The following is a 13860-nucleotide window of genomic DNA, read 5'->3' on the forward strand; positions in this document are numbered from 1 at the left end:
TTTGTACTGCAGCAGCAAGTTTTTGTGTGTATCTTTGGTCTTGTTAGGCGCTGTAGTTGTTACAATGTAGGTGGCACTCATGAATTAGCTCTATTGTTCTTGAAGATTGACAGCATGTGAAGATTAGAAACTCTTCTTTCTTCACTTTGTCTTTGTTTCTTGTCACCTTATCATCTAATCTCCACCCACTCAACAGTACAACTTACTACAAGGGTACCATTACAAGGATATGTCAGACTCAGCTGTTTGTAGGGCCCTGAAGTTTCTCTTGATTCTGCACTAGTTATCTCGGACCTCCAACTGGGTTGTTTTGTCTGTCTCTGTTTCATGTTGATCAGACAGAAATACATGTAGGACATAATCCTGTTAATGTTGAGTTGTTGTTTTCACAGATATTTTCATGTCTATTTATTGTGATGTGACCATTTTGTGGATGTATTTACCATTAAAGTTTAACATTTACTTTCCATTCTTTTGTTGACATTATAATTGAAGGTGATATTACTATTAACGTTCAACATTAACAATGAAGGAATTCAGTCATAAAACAAATGTCTATTTCACATAAAATGTTTCTGATGTGCACATTGCTATTACTCTTTCGTATTTGATCTGACATTGCCTTCAACATTGGCACTGATTATATTGGTAACAGCTTCTTTCATTCACACATTCTATTCTATTCTTTCATTCACACATTATTCAACAACATCCACTCAGTATGTAGAACTTTGATACTAAGTACAGTTAGCCTGTAAAGGGAAATTACAACGTGGCACAAATCTGGATTCTAATCCTTTATATATTTATATCTGTTGAGTGTTGACCCTAGACAAGGATAAAGTATCAAACACTGTATAAATGAGAAATATTTGCTTTCACAATATCATCTTCAAGCTGTTCTAGTGCAACAGTGTCAGCTCTGTTCACTAGCCAGTTCAAGGTGATCCAGGTTATACCTCCCAGACTTTCCCCAGATAAGACTGAGCTGGTGTTTGTCTTGTGTCAACTCTGATACTCTCCATGTAGCAATAGGTAGAGATGTGGTGATAAGGAAAGATAAAGATGACATTATTGTACTTTATCATGTTATTTCTACCTTGGTGGCAAAGTCACTGCGTGAAAGCTCAGATTTCCGGTTCTTTCCGAGTCTGCGCACGTCCGTTAAAACCTAGGCGGGCAGGAAGTGTGAAGAGTTTTCCGGGTCCGGCGTGTGCCTACCGGGAAAATTCTGCGTTTTCAGCTGTGCGTTGATTCCCAGGGCGTTGCACACTCGCGTGTGACCCTGCCGGGTAGATAACAATAAGCTTTAGCTCACGCATTATAAGCCACGGTGTGTGAACTACACGGAACTGTGATAGGCAAATGATCTTTATTTGCTGTGACTTTGTGTTCGTCACTTAACAAAAATCATTAATAAACTTAGGACTGTAAAGGACTAAACAAATTTCTGTTGGGTAGTAGTAGAATCGAAAATAATATTACCGAATGCGAATGATACTATGACGGTTTAGATCGCTGGGATCCAGACTGTTATCGCGCCCTTTCAGTCGGCGGCCCAGAGCTCTAAGCCCGCCGATAGAAATTGTATTACCGCACCGGGGGAGTTCTAAAAAATCCCGAGAGTTGACCGGTCCTTGCGGGTAAAAGGCACGGTCCACTCCCCGGGCTACAAATCTCCGTAGTGTTAATTTAGATCCGGCGGGCTGACAGTCTAGGACCGCCGAAGAGACTCGCTAGCAGCCCGGTCCCTAGTCGGGTTTCTCCAGGGTAAGAGAGTTAGGGGCGCACCAGACAAGCTGTTTTGTACGTACGTGTAGGCCATGGCAATAGTATGGGTTTCAGATAGCCTGGATACCAGACCTTTCGCGCGATGCGATGATAAGCCCTTCTGGGCGGGGAAGACCTAGTAGTAGGGATAGAGTTGGCACCTGGGAGCGCTTGGCAGCCGAACCCTGATTTCTATCGCGCTGGCGATAATTAGTGGGCCGTGTGCTATCTGTGGCGGCGGCGCGAGTTGCTTCCCCGGCCGAAGGATTAGCGCCAGGAGCGCGGTGGTCTGGCACCCTGGCTAGCTATAGGTTTCAGAGTACTCTAAAAGTTGCATGGATAACCAAGGATATTCTTGTGATAACATATATGGTGTACCAAGGAGGTTTGCCTGGTATCTTGTCTCTACTCGTCGGCTTAGGTGTGTTTTACTGTACCCAGTGTGCTATATTGAACCGTTCTGACAGCTCGTCTTCTTAGCTTTAGTTTCGCCGCCATCGTAGCGGGAGCAAACTATAGCGAGCGGGCCAATCTGTCTGGGTGGCGGGTACCACTCCCAACGCCGCAGAGACGCCGGGAAGGTCCCGATGATATGGTTTCCAATCGGCGTATGGGAAATGATCATTTGACATGATTTGAATTATTGTATTTAAAAAGTAAACACGAGTCGTCTGTAAGATACAAGCTGTGCATAATGTTGTAAGATGTGTATTGGAATGTCTTTGTGGCGTCCATATTGATTTTCTGTTTTTGTACATTTTTCCTGTAAAAAGAAGGAGTTGAAAATACACAGAATACTAGTACTTGTGTTACGTGGTTTTGTTCCTATAGTCCTGTCTAGAGTAGTGTACTTGTGCATGCATGGTAAAAAGAAGGAGACGTGAAACAAAGGAAACATGAAAATGGCGTCGCGTCACCATATGCTACACCCGAGAATTAATTTATTTAAACCCCGTTCACACTCAAAAAAATGGATCGGAATGAATATTCATACGGATAGAACTACTCCGATCGCCAATGACGATGTAACTTATATCTATTTTTATGTATTCATTTATGTAACCTATGTAATGGCCTCATGTGATAAAACTTGTGAGTGTGGCTTGCAATTATTCTCCAAGCTTGCAATTCATGCTGAATATATAAGGCATTTGGCGTTATTTGAAATACTCAAGAGCAAGTCTAAGACTGTATTAGTGCTACACATTATCAATGACATTATACACAAAGATGACCGGTTGTTTTGGTGCATAGACATGGTCATAGTGAACTAAGTTTTCAAATGTACCGGGAAGGGGGCAAATCAATTGCAATGGTCTATGTTGCAATGGTCTGTGTTGAAATGAAACGAACTTATTTGAGTCGAACAAGTAATTTCTACGTACTATTAACCTGTAAACACAGAAGTTTATTGTTGTACAAGCGTGCATCTCAAATAAACCACTGAATAATTACACAACAAAGACTTGACCAGCGGGCACGTGGTATTTCACAACTCATTGTGTCTTTATTTGTGCAGGGCTCTGTAAAACATGACTGTCAGCCAATTGCAATTTACATAGTATATGGTTTGAAAAGAACAGCCAATCAACGCCCGTGTCGCTATTTTCGAATCTCTTAGTTGGCACACGTATCCCAAATGAGGACTACTAGTAACTGACTTAGTGTGTGGGCTAGCCTGGAAACCATCGGGCGTTCCGCGTTATCTCTACGGCGCAGGGAGTGTTACCTGCCCGCCATGTGAGAATACCGCGCATGGGGTAATTGTACGGACTTGGATCAATTACCTCGGTCTACGGAGAGGCATAACTGACAGAAACGGATCGGTGCATAGCAGACTCAACCGTTCGGGAGAGACTGGTAAACAGGCTATGTGTGGATATATGCTCTCCACTCCCTGTCCTCTTTGCCAGGTATAGGCAGCCACGGCGCTGGGAACACCGAGAAGCTTTGGTCGTGTTCCTACATCAACATTGGTAAATCTCGCGACCTGGATCGTCAGCGAGGCAACAGTCTACTAGTTCAAGGATTTTCAAGGACCCAATTAGAACTTGTTGCAAGACTAACTGTGGACGACACTCTTTCACCTGATGCGAGACCAAGCGGGCTAATCTGACTGGGAGTATCTGCGCTTTTATCTGAAGCATATGGAAGGAAAGGTGCAGGAATGACAGCATCACGGAGACCCGCACTGAGAACTGAATTTCACTTGACCTGAGCGACTGTGGCCGGCGGAGTCGTCAAGATCAAAAAAGGAACACACTCTTTGGAACTTTTATAGCCGATTCTTAACCGCGAAGTGCAAATAGTGGCATTGGTGGATAACGGAGAAACAACAATGAAAGTTTAATCACCATTTTGAACCAATAAAAGCATGTTTTACAGGGTTTTGGGCCGGGAAAGTGGAAAGCGCATAAGGGATTTTTTTTGGGGGGGCCTGGTCAAACCTTGGATGGTAATTAAATGCTAATTAGGTGATAATTGTCGCTAAATTATGCAGCTACCGGCGGCAATCATGTTCACTGGACAGGACGTGTGTATAAATTTCCCTATAGCTGCACGGGTAATTAAATAATAATTAGGTGATAATTGTCGCTAAATTATGCAGATACCGGCAGCAAAAGCGTTCACTGGGCAGGACATGTGTATGAGTTTCCCTATAGCTGCACGAGAATTAACAGGGCGCGGACACTTCCTGCGCAGCCTAAGTGGTGCATTCGCGGTATTTCCCAGGACTGCGCGGGTCCCGTGCAGAATAGCTGAGCAGGTCGACACGACCTGGAGAGTCACGGAAAACTCGAATTTGCAGGCACGTGGAACACGGTTTCCACCCCGCAAATTCGTTATTTCATACAGTGAGTGTGTCTGTAGCCTTATGTTCATCCCATGAGTATTTTAAACTAACACCAGCTTGTAGCTTTATTGTTTCTCATGGTATTTAACATTGTTTCATGATGTAGCACAAAGCATAGATACTGTGTAGATAAATGTTGCTAGTAGATATTGTTATTTCTACTTTGGTTGTTACAGTAAGCACCTCCATGCTCTTTAGTCCTCCCATGAGTGCTGTAGTTTTAAAGCAGACAATGAATTGTGTAGTGGTAGGTTTATTGTCTTTCCAATTGGAGTTACTTGTCCCAAATACACAGGAAAGACAATGGTAAAATCAATGAGGTACCTCTGTGCTCTTTCCGCAAATGCTAGTTCTACATGTAGAGCACTCAATGAATTGTGACTTGTGAAGTGGAAATGTGGTGGGTTAATTGTCTCTCCAATAGGAACTACTTGTCCCAAATACACAGTATACATAAAGACAATGGTACAATCAAATGGTGTGAAATCAATAAAGTACCCCTGTACTCTTTCCAGGAGTGCTAGTTTTAGAGCACACAGTGAATTGTGAATTGTGAAGTGGTGGGTTCATTGTCTTTCCAATAGAAATTAGTTGCCCCAAATATGTAGTAAAGACAATGGTACAATCAAAAGGTGTGAAATCAATACAATATCATGCAACAAGGTGTGGAAAGGGCCATTGTGTTTCTAATGCTTTGAAAATGTTGGCTTCCTGTGTAATGAAGGAAGGCATTTACGCCCTTCCTGTAACAATCTTTACTTGCCCTTGGACTTTTACTGACCTCCTGAGGAAAAAGTCTGGAGGAAGTCGTTCCTTCCACAGCCTGTGCTTGAACTTGGGCTTAAGTTTTACAGATAAAGTTCTAAGGCTAAAATCTTACGGAAACCGTAACGACCATCTTCCTGCAACGATCTGTGCTTGACCTTGGAGTTTTACTGACATCCTCTTGTTTCTTTTATCTCCTGTGCACAGGCCAAACCCAAGCTGGTGGAGCCCATAGATTACGAGACGTTTGTGATCCAGAAGAAAACACAGATCCACCATGATCCACAGCGGGATATGCTCAACTTCCCTCATGATGACATCTCGGTAAGTGACAAATCTGGGTTGTGGGTACCATCCTCTGTAGTAAGTAACCACTAGCCATGACTGTCTCCAGCTTTGAATTTTTTTCCGTCCCACTTTTTGTTTTGGAGCCCATGTTTTTGTTGATTTTTGTTATTAATCTGTCCGTTCAAGCTAACTGATAGTTTGTGTGAAGGGACAAGACAAGTGAAATTTAGTATGTTAGTATTATTTTCATATACAAATGTATACGTGATGATCGTTAATGGTCTCTTCAACTTTGAATTATGCACTGTGCTTTGCAAACTTTCCAGAATTTACTCAAACTTAACCTAACTAGACAGCAATGTAGATAAGAGTGTAATAAGTAGGAAGGTGGGTGGATGATTGATTGAGTGAACGATTGAGTGTGAGAATGAATGAAAGAGTTTCTTCTTGGCATGACTGTATGTTCGCCTGGTTGACCTTAAACCAACCTCCCTGTTCAAACTAAGTAACCTCTGAAAATCATTTTGAGATGTCCCAACGGAGGACAAACAACATGTGACAGGAAGACGGACAGAGAAAATTGGTTTTACGAGTGAAACCAACACCTAATTTCATCTCTGGGCTATCTCCTGCATATTTAATGTGGCATGTGGGTTATGGCTGACAAGTCTCCTAAATTAGAGTTAATATTTTAATGAGATTCCGTAGGAAATCCTTTAGAGTGAGGCTTAGGGAGTCTTTGTTGACCCTTGACCGACCAACATGGTTAGCATTGACCGTTGCATGCAAGGGACAATAAAGTACATCCCCTGTTCTCTACCGTGATTAATTATTCATAGACGCTTTGATAATTCTCGCTGGGGCTCCATCGGAAAAGGACGTCCCTTTCCTCGTAAAGGTCTTTCATGCAGCGAAAAGGCGGTAGTAGGATAGGACATGGAACCGGCATATAACAGATGGAATGGAGCTGTTTCTGGAGATTTCTGTTTGGACTTCAAGTAGACTAGGAGAAGATGGCTTATGCAGCTATCAAAAAGAAACTGAAACGTAAGGCGTTTAGCAAGAAGGCAATCGAGGTTGATGTCTTAATGACGGAAGAGCTGGAGGATTTTCTGGTCGACTTATCGGTAGGTCTGTTAGTTCATTGATGCTGAAATGATAAATGTGTTCTTTTGACTTTGGAGACGGTCGTCTTGATTCGCTTTTACTGCAATGTGACGAAACTGTAATAGGATTTTTCATTACAAAATTTGACCATTTGGTTACAGAATTGAAGAAAACATGTGCAGCTAAAGCCATGCTTGATAAAGATACATTTGATATATTTCTTTATATTTCATGGAAAGCACATGAATATGCATGTACAGGTAGGGTTGACGTGTGTTGATATAGTTCACGTATTATGGAATATTGACTCAACATACCATTGTCCTCAGTGCTCTTTGATATAACACAAAATCCTGAAGTTTTGAGAACCACATTTCAGTGCCATATGTATTGGTGTCTGCATGTAGATTTCCTCAACTTAGCACTTAACCACAGCTTGTTTCACCAAGTTAACACATGAACCACAGCTTAATGGGTAAATATCAACAGTGCCATAAATTCCCTTATGTGCTATGATCAAAATAGGTGAGATGAATAATTTATGAGTGAAGGTATGAAGTCATGGGTCATTGATTTAAAAAGAAAAACATGTGAAATTTAAGGGTTGTTCTTTGATGTGCAGATATCTAGCAATTTGTGTTTTTGTTCATTAAATACAGTTAGTTCTTTTTGTTTATCATTAGATGTACTTAGTCTCCACCAGACTGACTATGCTTGCTATAGCCTATAGTATAGGGAGAATAATTTGCCAGGGAAGTTTGGCTACCGAAGGTTTGACCGGCAGAGGGGGAAATGTTCACCTTCCCACAGACTGACCGACTCTCCTGGCCAATTATTCCCTTTTTGCCGAATTCTACTATCCAACCCCCATAAGAAGGCCTGGTGGAGGCCGAAATGCACATGTTTAAAACATGAAATGTCAAGTTAGGACGAAGAAAGTATAGTAGAATTTCATAATTTTGAAAACAAATGCTTCAGAAAAAAGACATTCAAAAGGATTGATGATGAAATCTTTGTTCTATAATGTTGCCCTTGAAGATCAACCAGTAGGATCATGTTGTTTCCCTTGACCTGGAAATGACCCGAACCCCCATTAGTTGACCTTTTGATGTAGGGTCAGTTCAACATCCAGACAAATGGTCCTTACATCTGTCTGACCTTTTCAACAATTTTGAAGCTTGCTTGCCTGCATATGTTGAGTGCTACTCAAATGTGATCAGGAAAATTCAGCCATCTACAAACTCAGCCTTAAGCCAACTCATCAGCTAGCAACACGCTGGTCAACTTGGCCAACACCCTGGTCAACTTGGTTAGGGTAAGTATAGGATGTTCGGCCGAGTTGACCAGGGTGGGCCGAGTTGGTTAAGGGCTGAAGCATCCGGCATCACCATTGCTACCCTATCACGAGGGCCTGCTCTACGCTAAATTCGGAGGGCCGGCTACGTAATACGCTAAATTCAGAAAGCCTTCCTACGCTCTACACTAAATTCAGAAAGCCCCCCCTACGCTCTACGCTAGATTATGGAGTGGTCGGCAACGCTCTATGTAAAATTAAAACGGTCGATTACGCTCTACGTAAAAGGGGCATGCAGGCCCTCTATCATGTATTGCCTTCCCCAAACTATTGACTTGTAGTTCTGTTCCACTTTGAAGCTTATTACAGTACTGGTAGCTCAAATGTATCAAATAATATGACGTACATGTACATATACTTCTCCCTTCAATACTTTTCAGGATTTGCCCTTTCTATGTAATAACATTCCTTGATCGTACACTGGTACACTGTGCATGCCAGATGGGTTCTGTCCAAGCCCTGACATTATCAGACCTTTGGCTGACTTTCCAACAGTAAATCTCTCAACATCCTGTCTGTCTACTCTTATCTCTGTTCTAAGTCTGGCCTTCAAAGTTTGATAGCTGTTATCTTGATTAGATGTGTGCAGTTACAGTGTGGAACAATATAGTCTTCTATGTTTGATCTGAAGTAGTATGGAATCACTCATTCACACTATGCTGAATCAGGAAAGTGCTAGTCTAAGAGTGAGTTCTGAAGGACAGATTTGTAGCAGGTTTGAAAGTTGTTCAAGTACATTTGTATGAACTACAATACAGTCATCTTATGTATGTTTGATCTGAAGTATACGGAATCACTCATTCACACTATACTGGATCAGGAAAGTGCTAGTCTAAGAGTGAGTTTTGAAGGACAGATTGGTAACAGGTTTCAAAGTTGTTACAAGTACATTTGTATGAACTACAATACAGTCATCTAATGTATGTTTGATCTAAAGTATATGGAATCACTCATTCACACTATGCTGCAGCAGGAAAGTGCTAGTCTAAGAGTGAGTTTTGAAGGACAGATTTGTAGCAGGTTTCAAAGTTGTTACAAGTACATGTGTATGAACTACAATACAGTGAACTAATGTATGTTTGATCTGGGGTATATGGAATCACTCATTACCTTCGCCAAGAAGGTTATGCAGAGGGTAGCGTTTGTTTGTTTGCTTGTCTGTCTGTTTGTAGTGGCACAGTATAACTCGAGAATGCCTTGATGGATTGTCTTGGTATTTGGTATGTTGGTAGGTTTTGATGAGACCTAAAAACGATTAGATTTTGGGCCCCCTAGCGGCTTCTTACGGTACTGCAGCGGAACTTCCTGGTTTGATATCTCGTGTTCTGGACATGCTATGGAACTTATTTTTGAGTGGTAGATAGATCTTTGGACAGAGAGTAAGTGGTGTGGGTTTGGGCCCCCTAGCGGCTTTTTTGGAACTGCAGGAGCAGGTTTTGCGTCTGACTTTGAAAGGGAATAACTAAAGAAGGGCTTGATGGATGGTAATGATTTTTGGTAGGTAGATAGCTTGAGTGATGATGTACATGATAAGACACCTCTTATGCAAATCAGTATCTAATTTGCATAATTAATGAGGAAAGTTTATACATCCGCCAAATTCCATGATAGGACTCTGAAACATGTGACATATGTAACTGAGGAAGAGAGAAATATTAATTGATATGAACTATGCAAATGAAGACCTCATTTGCATAATTAATGAGGAAATACTATAACAAGATGGGATTGATGGATGGTCATTATTTTTGGTATGTACATAGCTTGTGTGATGCTTAGTATGATTGGACAATAATTATGCAAATCAGATTCTAATTTGCATAATAAATGAGGCAACTTCCGCTTTGTTCCATGATATGACTATTTAAATTGTAACTGAGGAAGAGAGAAATGTTTATAGATAGAAAATATGCTAATGTGGGCTAATTTGCATACTTAATGAGTAACTTCTCTAATTCCACACTGGCAAATGACGGCGATTTCATATACATTCAATACTTTTTTTTGGCATCGGGACGTTATGTGAATGTAAACATCATTGAATCAAATTATGCTAATAAGGGCCTCATTTGCATAATTACTGAAAAATATTAGCATAACCTGCTTTGTTGAGCTCATAATTTGTTAAGCTCATACTTTGGACATGTTATATTTTAAGACAATCAACTGGTATGATTTATAATTGATGAGAAACACTCCTAATACATCAGTCATAAAGGTTAAAATCATTTGGCGAAGGTATGAGGTCGTGGAACTCTAGTTCACACTATGTGGAGCAGTTACATGTAAGTGCTAGTCTAAGAGTGAGTTCTGAAGGACAGAATTGTATGTAGCAGGTTTGAATTGTCGTTCAACTAAAAGTACATTTGTATGAACTATTCTCCCCCCCCCCATGTACATTCAGCACAAAACGATGAAAAATTTGATCAATTATTTCTCCGGTGTTACTTTTGATACCAATTGTATGTAGTATTATGTATCATTAGAAAGCTCATGTAGTATCCTTTAAAATTTCTCAAACTTTGTCATGATCCTACATGTACATGTCTACATTCAAGGTTCAACACCAGAGCTTACTATGCAACTGCAAGTGAAAGTTTCGTAGTACTACTGAAACATTCTGTATACAAAAGTGCCGAAATTCAATGTCAAGATATTGGCAGGAATTTTGGCCCTTTTTTAGGGCCACCCACCAACAAAATCATTTTGGTGCCTGTTGCACAAAAGCATGATCATAACAAATGAGGTATCATTTTAAAGGAAACTACACCGTATACAAGCTTTTCACTGATGTACATGTAACACACAATTAAAAACAATGGACATATGATCAAAATTTCAGGTTTTTTTTGGTGACCCAGTCACGTAGTCCTGGTACTCAACTATGAATGATCATAACAAATGGAATATCATATTGTGAAGGGCAGGAAAGAAGCTTCCCAATGATATGAAGTACAATTATAGGTATGCTTGACTGAAATCAAGTTTACGTTATGTGTTCAGTAATCTTAATATGGAGTTGAAGATCAAGTTAAATTGCACAATGCCACATGAGCAGTCCAGTGTAGAGCCTGTGATCCCATATAAATGCTTTTCTGCTGTTTATAGTTGTCAGCATCAATAAGGAATGTCCAAGGAAAAAAACACCATTGACTTGTGCCCCAGTGAATTCTTTGCAAAGTCCTTGTAGAGTCCTCACATTTCATAGCTATGGAAGAGTTATCACCTTGTTGATATGTGAAAGGTTGCCTTGTGGGAAAAACTTTTCCAGTTTTAGACTAAACATGACTTGTTTTCTTTTTTTTCAGTCGTCTGTCCAGCCCAGAGAGTACAGAACAGTGAGGTCATCAGTCCCTCCTAATGCTGCCAAGGAAGCCAAAAGTCTGCTCGTTAAAGAGGTGAGGCTATTATTTATTTGTTTGTACGTACATAACAATGGTACAATGTATATAAATGAGATATAACAGTGCAAGGGAGGTCGAAAGCTTATGCTTATGTGAATGCCTCCCTTTATCAACTTATAACAATTTAGATAAATCAATTTTGACTATAGACTGTATTCTTCGGTTAATTTTTTCAACACAATCATAATTTTTTTTTCTTCACAGGGTATCAGTTTTTACACAACTAGTTGGAGCCAGCTGCACTACAAATATGAGGACTATGGTGGCAGTTATCATCACTTACCACGGTAATTGTTATCAACAATGCTTATCAACTTTACATTGGTTGGATTCTTTCATCAAGACTATATTATATACAGTATGTAACAAAAAAAATTAACATTTAGGTACAATTGCAATAACTTTTTGCATGTTCTTGAGATATATAAATCTCTTAAAATAAATGGCTGCCTTATACATTCAAGTTTTAAGGTCCTTTTTTTATTTGGGATGATTACATGTGGACTGTTACCTTCCAGAGCGAAAGTAGTGTTACTAACTTTGTTGTTTGTATTTACATTTTATGAACGACAGAAGCGACAGGTCTGGGGACCTCCCACCGCAGGTTTACGAGTTGGATGAGGCGGACAAAACGGACGAGGTGCGGGACAAATTATATTAATTACATTGGCTACACTTGTATTGATTGTTTAAATACATAAAATGTTACACCTACCCATTCTAAACTTTTGATATGCAATCAACTACATTTGAAATCAGTAATTCAACACATACATTTGTGATGGTAGATCTATACATCTTGTTTCATGGCTTTTTTGACCATATTTTTACAGGAGATGTCCATTCTATATGAGGGTGCAGAAAGCATCACTAAACAGGGTTTCCTGTACAAGGCACCCCTCAACAGTGAGGGAAGTATCATCACCAGTATGAGGGTAAGCTGTTTTGCAGTTATTACAAATATTGTACTCCAAATAAACGACTTTATGACACAGGAAAAATTCCCTAAAAGTGGTGTTATCAAAAATATTGTTTGAAATTCTGTGATTTGCTGAACATTTGATTTTCAGGAAATCTTCATTAAAACTGAATAATTTTCTGCTTTAAACTTGCTTCACTTTTACAATGATTGCTTAAATTTTACTCTTTCAAGAGAGGAACTTAAAGATACATAATTTTTTATGCAAAACGTAGTTGAAGTTATGGACACAACCCATTCATGCCTAAAGATAAATTTTATATAATTGTTAATGCGCTTTCTCTTGATCTCATTGCCAAGTATTATTTCAGAATGGTAGCCTTTCCTATAGAGAAAATCCAAGTACAATATGGCACTAACTGTAAACCTTTGATTTCCAGTCCTTTAAGAGGCGGTTCTTCCACCTTAAGCAACTGCCGGACAAGTCTTATGTCTTGGACTACTACAAGGATGAGAAGGCCAAGGAAGCAAAGGGAACAATCTATCTGGACTCCTGTACGGGGGTGGTCAAGGTCTCGACAATTTTCTGTTCCTTCATTTTACTCTAGTGGCATACCCCGTAACTGAAAAATTGTGAAAATTTGTCTAAAAGCAACAAAAGTTGTCACACATGTACTTAAGACAAGTGTATTCTAAGCAAGTATAGATATGGAGGCATCTCAAATTCTGCCCAGAATCAATTTTAATGGAATTTTTGGCCATTTCCAGAGCATTTACACTTACCAGTCATATGTTACATGTATGTACATGTACAAAACTTCCTAAGCTTGATTTGAGTCAAGTTGACATTGGAAATGAAAAAAATTGAAATTATACATTTTGTACATTGTGATAATATGTATCCTACTACGTGATGGGCAACTGTCAAGTATGATTGTGATAAAGTATATCATTTTCCCTTTTCAATATGTATCATTTTAAAGCTCTGTGTTAAAGTGCATCCTTCTCTTCTTGTACCATATGCTGTATCTGTCAATGTCTTTTGTGCTTAAGCATACATGTACATGCATATACTTGCCCTTTCAAATACACACATTTCGGTGTTACGTGCAGGTTTCCAACTGTTTGTTATCTTGCCCATTCTTATGTTGTACTTGTGTTTGTGTGTTTGTTTGTCTGTGTGTTTGTTCATCCTCCTGATTCTGTCCTCTGTCAAGAAAGGAAACTATAAGGTACAAGTCATGTACACATTTTTTGTACTGCACAGAACATAGTTGCCTTGGCTGTCACCTTCACTTAACTCTCTTCTAACAATCTTACTAGTTTTTACTAGGTTTGCTAGGTGTAACGCTTCCTTTTGGGGTTTGCAAGTAGCAGAAAAAATGACACCCGTTCCATT

At 39.8% G+C, this 13860-nt stretch overlaps 2 protein-coding genes across 5 annotated transcripts in view; one reads left to right on the forward strand and one right to left on the reverse strand.

The window, feature by feature from the left end:
• The window catches only part of LOC136422819 (venom protein 302-like), a 152856-nt gene that overhangs the window by 133131 nt on the left and 5865 nt on the right, over positions 1 to 13860 (reverse strand). The gene's annotated exons all lie outside the window — the stretch shown is intronic.
• The window catches only part of LOC136422794 (dedicator of cytokinesis protein 9-like), an 84974-nt gene that overhangs the window by 14072 nt on the left and 57042 nt on the right, over positions 1 to 13860 (forward strand). For all 4 annotated transcript variants that reach the window (XM_066410671.1, XM_066410672.1, XM_066410673.1 and 1 more), the window contains exons 2-7: positions 5597 to 5713; positions 11447 to 11536; positions 11747 to 11829; positions 12116 to 12182; positions 12376 to 12477; positions 12902 to 13033. In XM_066410671.1, coding sequence (XP_066266768.1) covers positions 5597 to 5713; positions 11447 to 11536; positions 11747 to 11829; positions 12116 to 12182; positions 12376 to 12477; positions 12902 to 13033 — 591 coding nt within the window. The remainder of the gene's footprint in view (positions 1 to 5596; positions 5714 to 11446; positions 11537 to 11746; positions 11830 to 12115; positions 12183 to 12375; positions 12478 to 12901; positions 13034 to 13860) is intronic.

Source organism: Branchiostoma lanceolatum, chromosome 17 (genome assembly GCF_035083965.1).
Source record: "Branchiostoma lanceolatum isolate klBraLanc5 chromosome 17, klBraLanc5.hap2, whole genome shotgun sequence".
Lineage (NCBI taxonomy): Eukaryota > Metazoa > Chordata > Leptocardii > Amphioxiformes > Branchiostomatidae > Branchiostoma > Branchiostoma lanceolatum.